General features: G+C 52.1%; 1 protein-coding gene across 1 annotated transcript; it reads left to right on the top strand.

Annotated features, from left to right (window-relative positions):
* Positions 1-6893: 6893 nt before the first annotated feature.
* Positions 6894-12265, top strand: LOC140721533 (NLR family CARD domain-containing protein 3-like). The gene is made up of 5 exons (XM_073036346.1): positions 6894-6916; positions 9189-10478; positions 11584-11670; positions 11826-11993; positions 12158-12265. The coding sequence occupies exons 1-5, from the start codon at positions 6894-6896 to the stop codon at positions 12243-12245; spliced, it is 1656 nt and encodes a 551-aa protein (XP_072892447.1). The 3' UTR covers positions 12246-12265.
* The last annotated feature ends 3239 nt before the right edge of the window (positions 12266-15504 follow it).

The raw sequence follows: 15504 nt of genomic DNA, 5'->3' as shown, positions 1-15504 counted from the left end.
CACACCGTGAGACCTGTGACACCCATGATAGGCTGCTGACACGCTTTGAAACCCAACACACCCCTGAAAGTGTCCTGACGTCTGTGAGACCCGGCACACCGCTGACAGGATCATAGCACACTGAGTCACCACACATCGCTGACAGGGTTTGACACACTGTGAGACCTCACACACCTGACAGGGTCCTGACACACATTGAGACCCCATAAAACCCTGGCAGGGTCATGATACACTGTGAGACGCCACACAACCTGACAGTGTCCTGACACACTGTGAGACCCCACACACACCTGGCAGGGTCCTGACACACTGTGAGGCCCCACACACGCCTGGCAGGGTCCTGACACACTGTGAGACCCCACACACCCCTGACAGGGTCCTGACCCACTGTGAGTCTCCACACACCCCTGACAGGGTCCTGTCACACTGTGAGACCCCACACAACCCTGAGAGGGTCCTGAAACACTGTGAGACCCCACACAGCCCTGGTAGGTTCCTGACACCTTGTGAGATCCCACACAACAATGGCAGATTCCTGACACACTGCGAGTCCCCACAGATCCCTGGCATGTACCCGACAGGCTGTGAGACGCCACAACCCCTGACAGGGTCCTAATACTCTGAGAGACACCACACGCTCCTAAGGGGATCTTGACAAACAGTGAGACCCCACACATCCCTGACATGTTCCTGACACACTGTGAGACTCCAGGCCACCCATTTCAAGTGCTGACACACTGTGAGACCCCACACAACCCTGATAGGGTCCTGACACCCTTTGAGACCCCACACAACCCTGGCAGGTTCCTGACACACTGTGAAACGCTAAACACTACTGGCAGTGTCCCGACACACTTTCAAACCCCACGCACCCATGCAGGGTCCTGACACACTGCGAGACCCCACACCAACCTGACAGGGTCCGGACACACTGTGAGACAGCACACACCCCTGAGAGGGACCTGACACACTGTGAGACCCCAAACACCCAGACATTATCCTGACACACTGTGAGACCTGAAACACCCATGATAGGCTCCTGACGTCAGTGAGACCGGGAACACCGCTGACAGGATCATAACACACTGAGACACCACACATCGCTGACAGGGTTTGACACACCGTGAGACCTTACACACCTGACAGAGTCCTGACACACACTGAGACCCCATAAAACCCTGGCAGGGTCATGATACACTGTGAGACGCCACACACCCTGACAGGGGCCTGACACACTGTGAGATCCGAAACATACCTGATAGGGTCCTGACAATGTGAGACCACACACACCACCTGAGGGGGTCCTGACACACTGTGAGGCGCCACACACCTGATTGGGTCCTGTTACATTGAGAGGCCCCGCACACACCGCACAGGGTCCTGACACACTTTGAGACGCCACATACGCTTCACAAGTTCCTTAAACACTCTGACACCACACACAGCTCTGGCAGGATCCCGACTGATTGTGAGATGCCACACACCGTTGACAGGGTCCTAACACACTGAAAGAACACCACACCCTCTTAAGAGGATGCTGACAAACATTGAGACCCCACACACTCCTGGCAGGCTCCTGACAAACTGTGAGACTCCACACTCCCCTGACATGGTCCTGACAGACTGTGAGACCTCTCACACCCCTGACAGGGTCCTAACACACTGAGAGACACCAAACTCTCCTACGAGGATCTTGAAAATCATTGAGACCCCACACACACCTGACAGGTTCCTAACACACACTGAGACCCCATAAAACCTTGGCAGGGTCGTGATACACTGTGAGAGGCCACACACCCTGACTGGATCCTGACGCGCTGTGAGACCCATACAACCCTGGCAGGTTCCTGACACACTTGCAGTCTCCACGCACCCCTGCAGGGTCCTGACACACTGTGAGATTCCACCCAACTCTGACAGGGTCCTTACACCCTGTGGGACCCCAGGCCACCCATTCAATGTGCTGACACACTGTGAGACCCCACAAAACCCTGAGAGGGTCCTGACACCCTGTGAGACGCCACACAACTATGGCAGGCTCCTGACAAACTGTGAGACTCCACACTCCCCTGACATGGTCCTGACAGACTGTGAGACCTCTCACACCCCTGACAGGGTCCTGACAGACTGTGAGACCTCGCACACCCCTGACAGGCTCCTGGTACACTGTGAGACCCCACACTCCCCTGACATGGTCCTGACAGACTGTGAGACCTCTCACACCCCTGACAGGGTCCTAACACACTGAGAGACACCAAACTCTCCTACGAGGATCTTGAAAATCATTGAGACCCCACACACACCTGACAGGTTCCTAACACACACTGAGACCCCATAAAACCTTGGCAGGGTCGTGATACACTGTGAGAGGCCACACACCCTGACTGGATCCTGACGCGCTGTGAGACCCATACAACCCTGGCAGGTTCCTGACACACTTGCAGTCTCCACGCACCCCTGCAGGGTCCTGACACACTGTGAGATTCCACCCAACTCTGACAGGGTCCTTACACCCTGTGAGACCCCAGGCCACCCATTCAATGTGCTGACACACTGTGAGACCCCACACAACCCTGAGAGGGTCCTGACACCCTGTGAGACGCCACACAACTATGGCAGGTTCCTGACACACTGCGAGTCCCCACAGACCTATGGCATGTTCCCGACAGGCTGTGAGACGCCACAGCCCCTGACAGGGTGCTAATACACTGAGAGACACCACACGCTCCTAAGAGGATCTTGACAAACAGTAAGACCCCACACACCCCTGACAGGTTCCTAACACACACTGTGAGACTCCAGGCCACCCATGTAATGTGCTGACACTCTGTGAGCCTCCACACAACCCTGACAGAGTCCTGACACCCTTTGAGACCCCACCCTACCCTGGCAGGTTCCTGACACACTGTGTAACGCTAAACACTACTGACAGTGTCCCGACACACTTTCAGGCCCCACGGACCCCTGCAGGGTCCTGAAAGACTGTGAGATCCCACCCAACTCTGACAGGGTCCTGATAAAGCGTGAGACCCCACACGCTCCTCCTGACAGGGTCCTGACACACTGTGAGACCCCACACCACCCTGACGGGGTCCTGAAACACTGTGACACCCCACAGACCCCAGAGAGGGACCTGACACACTGTGAGACCCCACACACCCAGTCATTATGCTGACACACTGTGAGACCCCACACACCCAGTCATTATCCTGACACACCGTGAGACCTGTGACACCCATGATAGGCTGCTGACACGCTTTGAAACCCAACACACCCCTGAAAGTGTCCTGACGTCTGTGAGACCCGGCACACCGCTGACAGGATCATAGCACACTGAGTCACCACACATCGCTGACAGGGTTTGACACACTGTGAGACCTCACACACCTGACAGGGTCCTGACACACATTGAGACCCCATAAAACCCTGGCAGGGTCATGATACACTGTGAGACGCCACACAACCTGACAGTGTCCTGACACACTGTGAGACCCTACACACACCTGGCAGGGTCCTGACACACTGTGAGGCCCCACACACGCCTGGCAGGGTCCTGACACACTGTGAGACCCCAGGCCACCCATTTAATGGGCTGATACATTGTGAGACCCCACACAACCCTGAGAGGGTCCTGACACCCTGTTAGACCCCACGCAACTATGGCAGGTTCCGGACACACTGCGAGTCCCCACAGACCCCTGGCATGTTCCCGCCAGGCTGTGAGACGCCACAACCCTGACAGGATCCTAATACACTGAGAGACACCACACGCTCCTAAGAGGATCTTGACAAACATTGAGACTCCACACACCCCTGACAGGTTCCTGACACACTGTGAGACCCCACACAACCCTGGCAGGTTCCTGACACACTGTGAAACGCTAAACACTACTGGCAGTGTCCCGACACACTTTCAAACCCCACGCACCCCTGCAGGTTCCTGAAACACTGTGAGATCCGATACACATCTGACAGGGTCCTGACGCACTGTGAGTCCCACACAACCCTGGCAGGTTCCTGGCTCGCTTTCCGTCTCCACGCACCCCTGCAGGTTCCTGACACACAGTGAGATTCCACTCAACTTTGACAGGGTCCTGACACACTGTGAGATGTAGCAGCCCTCTGTTAGGGTGTTGACATATTCTGAGACACCACACATCTCTGGCAGGGTCCTGGCACACTGCGAGACCCCACATACCCCTGGTAGGGTCCTGACAGACTGTGAGATATCTCACACCCCTGACAGGGTCCTAACACACTGAGAGACACCACACTCTCCTACGAGGATCTTGAAAATCATTGAGACCCCACACACACCTGGCAGGTTCCTGACACACTTTCAGTCTCCACGCACCCCTGCAGGTTCCTGACACACTGTGAGTTCCCACCCAACTCTGACAGGGTCCTGCCACACTGTGAGATGTAGCAGCCCCCTGTTAGGGTGTTGACATATTTTGAGACAGCACACATCCCTGTCAGGGTCCTGACACACTGTGAGACCCCACACACCCCTGGCAGGGTCCTGACACACTGTGAGGCCCCACACACCCCTGGCAGGGTCCTGACACACTGTGAGGCCCCACACGCCCATGGCAGGTTCCTGACACACTGTGAGACCCCACACACCAGGGCAGGGTCCTGACACACTGTGCGGCCCCGATTGCCCATGGCAGGGTCCCGACACACTGTGAGGCCGCACACACCCCTGGCAGGGTCCTGACACACTGTGAGGCCCCACACACCCCTGGCAATGTCAATGTCTTCCCACCAATGCCATGAGCTTTGATTTTACCCACCAATCTCCTAAGTGGGACCTTATCAAATGCCTTCTGAAAATCGAGGTACACTACATCCACTGGATCTCCCCCGTCTAACTTCCTGGTTACATCCTCGATAAAGTCCAACAGATTAGTCCAGCATGATTTAACCTTGGGAAATCCATGCTGGCTCGGCCCAATCCTATCACTACTATCTAGATATGCCAGTATTTCATCCTTAATAATGGACTCTAGCATCTTTCCCACCACCGATGTCAGGCTGTCAGGTCGATAGTTCTCTTTTTTCTCCCTCCCTCCTTTCTTAAAAAGTGGGATAAAATTAGCCGTTCTCCAATCCTTAGGAACTGATCCTGAATCTAAGGAACACAGGAAAATGATTACCAATGCATACGCAATTTCCAGGGCCACCTCCATTAGTACCCTATGATGCAGACCATCTGGACTTGGGGATTTGTCAGCCTTCAGTCCCATCAGTCTACTCATCACCGTTTCCTTCCTAATGTCAATACGTTTCATATCCTCTGTTACCCTACGTCCTTGGCCCATCCATACATCTGGGAGATTGCTTGTGTCTTCCTTAGTGAAGACAGATCTAAAATACTTATTAAATTCTTCTGCCATTTCTCTGCTTCCCATAACAATTTCACCCAATTCATTCTTCAAGGGTCCAACATTGTTCTTAACTACCTTCTTGCTCTTCACTTACCTAAAAAAGCTTTTGCTATCTTCCTTTATATTCCTGGCTAGCTCGCGTTCGTACCTCATTTTTTCTCCCCGTATTGCCTTTTTAGTTAAGTTCTGCAGGAAAAAATTTCCCAATCATCTGTCCCCCCACTCACCTTAGCTCTGTCATACTTCCTTTTTTTAATGCTATGCAATCTCTGACTTACTTTGGCAACCACTGTGGCCCCTTTCCCCCCTTTGAATCCTTCCTTCTCCGGGGGATGAACTGATTTTGCACCTTGTGCATTATTCCCAAGAATACCTGCCATTGCTGTTCCACTGTCTTTTCTGCTAGGATATCCGTCCAGTCAACTTTGGCCAACTCCTCCCTCATGGCTCCATAGTTTCCCCTGTTCAACTGCAACACTGACATCTCCGAGCTGCCCTTGTCCTTCTCAAATTGCGGATAAAATCTTATCATATTATGATCACCACCTCCTAATGGCTCCTTTACTTCAAGATCGCTTATCAAATCCTGTTCATTACATAACACTAATTCCAGAACAGCCTTGTCCCTGGTCGGCTCTCCTACAAGCTGTTCCAAGAATGCATCCCGTAGGCACTCTACAAACTCCCTATCCTGGGGTTCAGCACCAACCTGATACTCCCAGTTCACCAGCATGTTGAAATCCCCCATAACTACTGCGACATTACCTTTGCCACATGCCAATGTTAACTCCCTATTCAACTTGCACCCAATATCCATGCTACTGCTTGGTGGCCTGTAGACAACACCCATTAGGGTCATTTTGCCCTTACTGTTCCTCAGTTCTATCCACACAGAATCTACTTCTCCTGATCCTATGTCCCCCCTTGCAAAGGACTGAATCTCATTCCTCACCAACAGGGCCACCCTACCCACTCTGCCCATATTTCTGTCCCTACGATAGCACGTATACCCTTGTACATTCATTTCCCAGGTCTGATCTCCCTGCAGCCATGACTCTGTTATCCCAACAACATCATAGTTACCCATTCGCACCGGAGCTTCAAGCTCATCCGCCTTATTTCTGACACTTCGTGAATTCAGATATAGAATTTTTAGCCCATTTCTCCTCTTTCTGTTTGAATCGCTGCTATTGTGCTTAACCCAGCTCCCCGAACTCCCATTGGGCTATACGCCCCTAGAATTTTGTTGTCCTTCCTAAATTTACTTATTCTTTCTGCACATTTAACTCCATGTTCCATCAGACCATCCCTCTGTACATGTCTCCTCCTTATCACTTGTTCCGCCTCACCTTTCTCTACTACACACTTAATATTCCGGAACGGTGTAGTCCCCACCTGTCCTTTATTCTTCCTTTCGCTATCCTCTCTCACATTCTGGATCCCCGCCCCCTGCAAATTTAGTTTAAACCTGCCCAAGAAGCACTAGCAAACTTCCTTGCAAGAATGTTAGTACCGCACCAGTTCAGGTATACACCGTCCCTTCGGAACAGAACCCAACTTCCTCTGACATGTTCCTGACTCACTGTGAGACCCCAGGCCACCCTGTTAATGTGCTGACACACTGTGAGAACGCACACAACCCTGACAGGGTCCTAACACACTGACAGACACCACACGCTCCTAAGAGGATCTTGACAAACCATGAGACCCCACACACGCCTGACAGGTTCCTGACTCACTGTGAGACCCCAGGCCACCCTGTTAATGTGCTGACACATTGTGAGACCCCACACAACCCTGGCAGGGTCCTGACACCCTGTGAGACCCCACATAATCTTGGCTGGTTCCTGACACACTGTGAGACGCTACACTCCACTGGCAATGTCCCGACACACTGTGAGACCCCACACCACCCTGACAGTGTCCTGAAACACTGTGAGATCCGATACACATCTGACAGGGTCCTGACACACTGTGAGACCCCACACACCCCTGAGAGGGAACTGACACACTGTGAGACCCCACACACACAGACATTATCCTGACACACTGTGAGGCCCCACACACCCATGAGAGTCTCCTGACACGCTTTGAAACCCAACACACCCCTGACAGGGTCCTGACACACACTGAGATCCCATAAAACCCTGGCAGGGTCGTGATACACTGTGAGAAAGCAAACACCCTGTCAGGGGCCAGACACACTGTGAGAGCACACACCTTTCACAAGTTCCTGTCACACTCTGAGATCCCACACACCTTTGGCAGGTCCCCGACAGATTGTGAGATGCCACACACCCCTGACAGGGCCCTGACATCTGTGAGACCCTACACACCGCTGACAGGATCCTGACACACTGAGACACTACACATCACTGACAGGGTTTGGCACACTGTTAGACCTCACACACCTGACAGAGTCCTGACACACAGTGAGACCCCATAAAACCCTGGCAGGGTCGTGATACACTGTGAGACGCCACAAAACCTGACAAGGGCCTGACACACTGTGAGATCCCAAACATACCTGATAGGGTACTGACACTGTGAGACCACACACACCACCTGAGGGGGTCCTGACACACTGTGAGGCCCCACACACCTGATTGGGTCCTGTTACATTGAGAGACCCCGCACACACCTCACAGGGTCCTGACACATTTTGAGACGCCACACACCCGTGGCAGGTTCACGACACATTGTAAGAAGCCACACTATCCTGACTGGATCCTGACACAATGTGAGACCCCACGCACCTCTGTAAGCATCCTGACAATCTGTGAGACTCCACACAGCCATGACAGTTTCCTGACACACTGTGAGACCCCTGACACCCCTGATAGGGTTCAAAGACACGTTGAGATGCCTCACACCCCAACCACCCACCCACAGTGCACATGCTGATGCGCAAAGTTACTTCTTTGTATTTTGAATCAGTGACGGTACGAGGGGAGGGGGAGCTGTGATTCCCCGACCTTTTCCTTTGACAGAATGTCCACACCCTCTTCTCTATCTCCATACGCCACATCAACACTGGGATGAAAAGTTTCTTCCACAGGAATAAATGACAGCTGTGACAGTACTCGGAAATTGTCCGGTACGGGACAGTCGGGGGTCAGTAAACTACCAGGGAAATACTGACCTTCACAGCACAGTTAATGTGGAAATGTGATGATCTGGTGTTTATCTGGACCAGGCCTCTTTGTCCAGTCCGCGGTCTGTTAATTGAATTTACTTTACTGTACGAACATCCACTGATGAATACATTAATGCAATAGCTTTGCACTAACTCTTGTGTGCTTAAATACTGAGTTCTGAGTTGAGGCATCTAACAGTTTGTCCACTGTCTGTTCCCATGGAAGATGTTCAACAGAAACACAAGGAGACTCTGCGGGCACAAACTGAAACACTGAGAGTGAACACGATCCTGATGAGGGAGAAGGTGAAGGTTTTCCAGCTGGTTGATCGATACGCTGAGCTCACGGTCATTTCTACTGTTCGAGATCGGAGACTGGTGGAACATGAGCTGCTGGCAAGAGGCAGAGACCACGAGAAGTGGAGACAGAAGCATCTCCGTGGACACCTGAAAAAACTCCGGACGGATCAGCTGTTCCAGAGCAGCTTTTCCCGGAGTAAAACCAAATCTGGGAGTTCGGCAGCAGTGGCCGGAGTCGCGGGGATCGGAAAAACAACAATGGTACAGAAGATTGTTTATGACTGGGCCACGGGGAAAATATACCAACAGTTCCAGTTTGTCTTCAGTTTCAAATTCCGCGATTTAAACTCCATTAACTGCAGAATAAACCTGAGGGAACTGATTCTGGATCAGTATTCCTACATTGGGAAATTCCTGAGAGAGGTCTGGAAGAACCCAGAGGGATTGCTGTTTATATTCGATGGTTTGGATGAATTCAATGACAAAATTGATTTTTCTGACAGTCGGAGAGGCACAGAACCTCAGTCCACATGCACAGATCCTGAATTCAAGTGCAAGGTGTCTGACATTGTGTACAGTTTAATCCAGGGCAAGCTGCTCCCAGGGTGTTCAGTGCTGGTGACCACCCGTCCCACTGCGTTACATTTATTGGAAAAGGCTGAGATCAGTATCTGGGCTGAAATCCTGGGATTTGTTGGTGAAGAACGGAAGGAATATTTCATCAGGTATTTTGAAGATCAAACGGTGGCAGCAGCTATTTTCAACCACGTGAAGGACAGCGAGATCCTGTATACCATGAGCTACAACCCCTCCTACTGCTGGATCCTCGCTCTGGCACTGGGCCCCTTCTTCACACAAAGAGATAGGGACCCGCAGCGAGTTCCCAAGACCATCACCCAACTGTACTCCTACTATATTTACAACATCCTGAAAAACCACGGCCGTGAGATTGAGAACCCCCGTGATGTGTTACTCCGGGTTGGTCAGATGGCCTTCAGAGGAGTGTCCCAGAGGAAGATTGTGTTTACAGATGGAGATTTGATCAACTACAATCTGCAGCCTTCCCAGTTCCTGATGGAGCTTTTGGAGAGAGAGGATTCTGCCCGGAGCGTGGTGTACACATTCCCACACCTCACCATCCAAGAGTTTGTAGCTGCAGTCGCACAATTCCTGAATCCACATCCCGGGGAAATCCTGAAATTCCTCACTGAAGTGCGCAGCACGACAGATGGGCGATTTGAGGTATTTCTCCGTTTTCTTGCTGGTCTCTCCTCCCCAATGACAGCTCGGGGCCTGGAGGAGTTTCTGGGTCCATTTCCTCATCAAACGACCAGCCAGGTGATTGACTGGGTGAAGGAGGAGGTTAAACGCCAGAGTGGAAACACAGGGAGTGAAGCTGGTAAAAGGAGCCTCCTGAACACATTGCACTACCTGTTTGAGTCTCAGAATCGTGGACTGGCTCAGGCCGCACTGGGATCTGAGGAAACACTTTCATTAAGTTACATCACACTGACCCCGATTGACTGCGCGATCCTGTCTCATGTCATCGGACTCTGTGATACAATAAAACACCTCAACCTGGTGAACTGCCACATTCAGTGTGAAGGAATCCAGCGGCTGGGACCAGGGCTGCACAAGTGCCAGGAGTTGAGGTAACTTGATTTATCTCTCACTCTGAACTGTGAAACAGTTCCATTCTGTTGTTTCAGTGTAAAGGGATTTGGGTTAAACTGTAATAAATCAGATTGTGACGAATTGTGACAAATGCCCAGGGGATCGGTCAGTAATTCCCCAAGGACGGGAGGGTTCTGTGGTTCCTTGTGAAGGAATTTTGGAGACTTCATCAGATCAGTGAACAACGGCCATTGGTTTAATGGTAGTAAATCACAGGAATGGCCGTGTTTCTCGCTGCCTGTGACACGTCCATTGACAATGTTCCTTCTCACTGTTACTGACACCCAGACCGACACTGACTACAGCAGGTGGGTCAGAGCTTCACACCCCCTTCCCGGTGAGGGACAAGAGACCGTCAGCAGACTGTCCCAGTGAGAAGGAAAGAAATACCATTGTGAGATTGTCCTCTCCTGCCCTTCCCCGTGTGTGACTATCACCATCAGTCCACCTGTGTGACTGTGCTCATTACCAGATACCCAGACCCCATGGGCGCATCTCCTCTCCCGATTGTGGGCCTCAGTTCAGACACACCCCTCCTGTACAATCTATTTCCGGATCATCTCATCTTGTGGGATTATCTTTTCCCATCGGTATACTGCTGTGGGACTTCTCATCCCCATTCCCCTTCCTCCTGTGGGATCACTCATCATGATCTCCTTCCTTCTGAGGGATTTCTCTTCCCCAACCCCTTCCTATTGCAGATTCTGTCTTTCTATCCCTTTTCCTCAGGTGGGGTCTCTTCCACTGTCTCCCAAGGACACTTTCACAAATCTTCCTCACTGTGGGACTTTCTCCCATCCTTCATCCATGCCCCTCCCGATCCTCTCACATCAGGAACACTTTTCTAACCATCGGGGAATGGGACAGAATATGTGGAGTTTACAGGGTCACGCCGACAGACGAAATTACTGACATTCGGTGAATCCCCTGGAGCTGGGCAGTGAGGGACATTGACAGTGATGGGAACCTCGATGAGTGATTTACTGAAGGGTTTAATGTTTCCTGAAATATCCGAGTGAGAGAAATTCCCTCAGACCCACGGTTTGAACCACTTTGTTCATCAATCTGTTTGTTTGTGTTTAGACTTGGGATGAATGACCTGGGAGATTCAGGAGTGAAACTGGTGTCTGCGGCTCTGACGAACCCGGAGTGTAAAATACAGAAACTGGGGTAAGTACCAGACTGTAGGAGATTGTGTTTACAGTCACTGCGTGTCTGACACTGAACATTAATGTGATCAGTAATTGTGTTACTGATAAACACTGGGGATTTGTACCGTCTCCTGTCTCTCTGTGTCCTTCAACCTCACTCTCTCTCATCTCCAGGCTGGGGGATGTCGGTCTCACAGATTCTGCTGCCGGGGATCTCGTCTCCGCTCTCAGTACAAATCCATCACTGACGGAGCTAGACCTGAGAGCAAACTCGCTGACAGACCGATCTGTCCCCGCTCTCCGCCGCCTTATACTGCCCCACCCGAGTCTGAAGTGGATCCGGTGAGAGTTTGTGTTAATGTTCAATGTGATAAAATATCAGCGGATCCGAGGGTTTTCTGGTGATATTTGTCTGTGAGTGTTGTTGAAACATGAACCCCGGTCCCCTGTTACTGACACTGTTGTGTAATCTGTTTATTTCATCTTTATTCTCCCATCTGTTTCAGGCTGTGGAGGAATCGGTTCAGTGAGACCGGGGAGAAGGAACTGGGATCTCTGCAGGAACCCAGACCCGGACTGAGAGTGACCCTGTGAACATCTGAATGTGTGAACATCCCCGCCCACGGGATGGGAACATTTGGCCGATTCCCCGCCCTCCCCTTTAACTCCCGCCCTTACCTTTAATGGCCGCGCGCCGGGGGTGATTCCCAACTGTTTTAACGAAAACGGCCTCGCGCACTGCGTCGCTCGGAGCGGTCCCGCAGTGACGTGTTTCCGCCTGTTGTCCGGCGGGGCAGCTTCCGCCGGATGTGCGTATACGAGACTCCCACATGACACCTCGGGGAATTACCCAGACAGGAAAAGCCCGGGGTCCAGGGCTCAGTCGGGATACCGGTATCCCGGGGTGGGATTATCCCGGGAGAGAATCCTTTTGCTCCCTTTGCTGAGGACAGCCTGGCCGATATAATGATGTTAAATTGACAAATCCCTCGGCAGTGACCCTGGATCTGCAGCGATCCCGGACACGACCCTGAAGTGTGATTTTATAATCATCGGTTCCCCGATGCAGAGTGACGGTGAGAAACGGGACTCATTATTCAACCGGTCACTCCATGTCGCCGGTCAGTTAATTGTGTGTGACTGTGAGTGAGTCGGGAGCAGCTTATTTATTCCCGCACGTCAGCAGCTCACACATTGTTTAATTTACATTTGTCATGATGAAATCAATAAACCGCTGTAACTTCCTGTCCTGGTGTCAGACTCGAGTTTTATTTGAGGTTTCTGCTGCCCCCGCACCCTGTGCACTGCAACAGTGGGTCGGAGCTCCTCACACTGACACAGTAGCGTCTCAGTTCCAGGCTGAGGGAGGTCGGACTGGCAGACTCTGGGTGTCCAGGATCTCATCTCTACCCAACCCACTTTCTGGCTAACTAACGCGCTCCTGCTCCCCGCAGACAGATAAAATCGACGTGAGTCAACTGAGGTCCCAAGTACGATGGGGGATGGAAAACCGAAGTCAGACAGAGAGTGAATCTCCCTGCACACCGTCCCGCCACACACACACCCGGGGTCAGACAGAGTGAAGCTCCATCCACAACGTCCCATCACACACACCCGTTGTCAGACACAGAGAAAGAAACTCCCTACGCACGCCCCCAACACACAGTCCCGGGGTCAGACACAAAGTGAATTTCCCTCCACACAGTCCCATCACACACAACCCGGTCAGACACAGAGAGAACCTCCCTCCACACCGTTCCATCACACACTCCCGGGGTCAGACACAGAGTGAATCTCCCTCCGCACCGTCTCATCACACACACACACTGGATCAGACACAGAGTGAATCTCCCTCCACACCGTCCCATCACACATACCCTGGATCAGACACAGAGCGAATCTCCCTCCACACCGTCCCATCACACACTCTCGGGTTCAGACACAGAGTGAATATCCCTCCACACTGTCCCATCACACACTCCCGGGGACAGACACAGAGTGAATCTCCCTCCGCACCGTCCCATCACACACGCCCGGGGTCAGACACAGAGTGAATCTCCCTCCGCACCGTCCATTCACACACTCCCTGGATCAGACACAGAGTGAATTTCCCTCCACACCGTCCCATCACACACTCCCGGGGTGAGACACAGAGTGAATCTCCCTCCACACTGTCACATCACACACTCCCGGAGTCAGACACAGAGTGAATTTCCCTCCACTCGGTCCCATCACACACTCCCGGGGTCAGACACAGAGTGAATCTCCCTCCACACCGTCCCATCACACACTCCCGGGGTCAGACACAAAGTGAATCTCCCTCTACACCGTCCCATCACACACTCCCTGGATCACACACAGAGTGAATTTCCCTCCACACCGTCCCATCACACACACCCGGGGTCAGACACAGAGTGAATCTCCCTCCACACTGTCACATCACACACTCCCGGAGTCAGACACAGAGTGAATTTCCCTCCACTCGGTCCCATCACACACTCCCGGGGTCAGACACAGAGTGAATCTCCCTCCACACCGTCCCATCACACACTCCCGGGGTCAGACACAAAGTGAATCTCCCTCTACACCGTCCCATCACACACTCCCTGGATCACACACAGAGTGAATTTCCCTCCACACCGTCCCATCACACACTCCCGGGGTCAGACACAGAGTGAATCTCCCTCCACACCGTCCCATCACACACTCCCGGGGTCAGACACAGAGTGAATCTCCCAACACACCGTCCCATCACACACTCCCGGGGTCAGACACAGAGTGAATCTCCCTCCGCACCGTCCCATCAGACACTCCCGGGGTCAGACACAGAGTGAATCTCCCTCCACACCGTCCCATCACACACTCCCGGGGTCAGACACAGAGTGAATCTCCCTCCACACTGTCACATCACACTCTCTCCCGGGGTCAGACACAGAGTGAATCTCCCTCCACACCGTCCCATCACTCACTCCCGGGGTCAGACACAGAGTGAATCTCCCTCCACACCGTCCCATCACACACTTGCAATGCCAAACAGTCAGTGAAGCTCCGTCTGCACCATTCCATCACTCAATTAATCCCACCCTGCAAAATCTCATTTCAGGGAAGCAGACACCATCAATTTGCGGGAGACTCCCTGGAGAGGTGGGATGTTTGCAATAGAGTAGCTCCTTAGCAGCCAGCCAGCTAGTTTAAATAACGTTAGCTATGCTAATGAACGAATGACACCCGTTAAACTCACTTCAACAGTGATTTAACCCCCCCCCCCCCCCCATGGTCAATAGAAAACCCAATTTTGCAGACAGTGCAGCGAGCAACACTGTCATTATTCCTGACCCCTATTAGGCAGGGGAACACTTTAGTGTAGTCTGGGGTGAAGTACGTTTTGTATTTTCTTTTTTCTTTGAATACTCTGCCTTGGAGCTCCCTCTCCCCCTTCCCCTCCCCCTCATCGATTTCCGGGATATCGTATATAATTTGCGGGCTTCAGGGAGCCGCTATCAATATGCGGGAGACTCCCGGAACTTCCGGGAGAGGTGGGATATCCGACGCTTCACTGGAAATGGCCGCTGGGGAGGGAGTGACGGCTTTGGTAGAAGTGAGCACAAGAGAGGGAGGGACGCGCTGATTTAAAATGGGCGAATCCTTGGTTAATGTGGCCGCCAGGGATGGAGTGAGACACCGACTTACAATAGCCACTGTCACACTCAGAATCGATGGCGAAGGAACATGCGGTGCCCATGGATACAATCCCGGGATCGAGTGTGTTATTGATTGTAATAACAGTATTTTAATTTGTGTTTTATATCGTCTTGGGTATTGTATATATGTTTTAATTCTAATAATGTTGTCA

Source organism: Hemitrygon akajei, unplaced genomic scaffold (genome assembly GCF_048418815.1).
Source record: "Hemitrygon akajei unplaced genomic scaffold, sHemAka1.3 Scf000057, whole genome shotgun sequence".
Taxonomy (NCBI): domain Eukaryota; kingdom Metazoa; phylum Chordata; class Chondrichthyes; order Myliobatiformes; family Dasyatidae; genus Hemitrygon; species Hemitrygon akajei.
The sequence above is the reverse complement of the archived record's forward strand: the minus strand, read 5'-3'. Positions and strand labels throughout refer to the sequence as shown.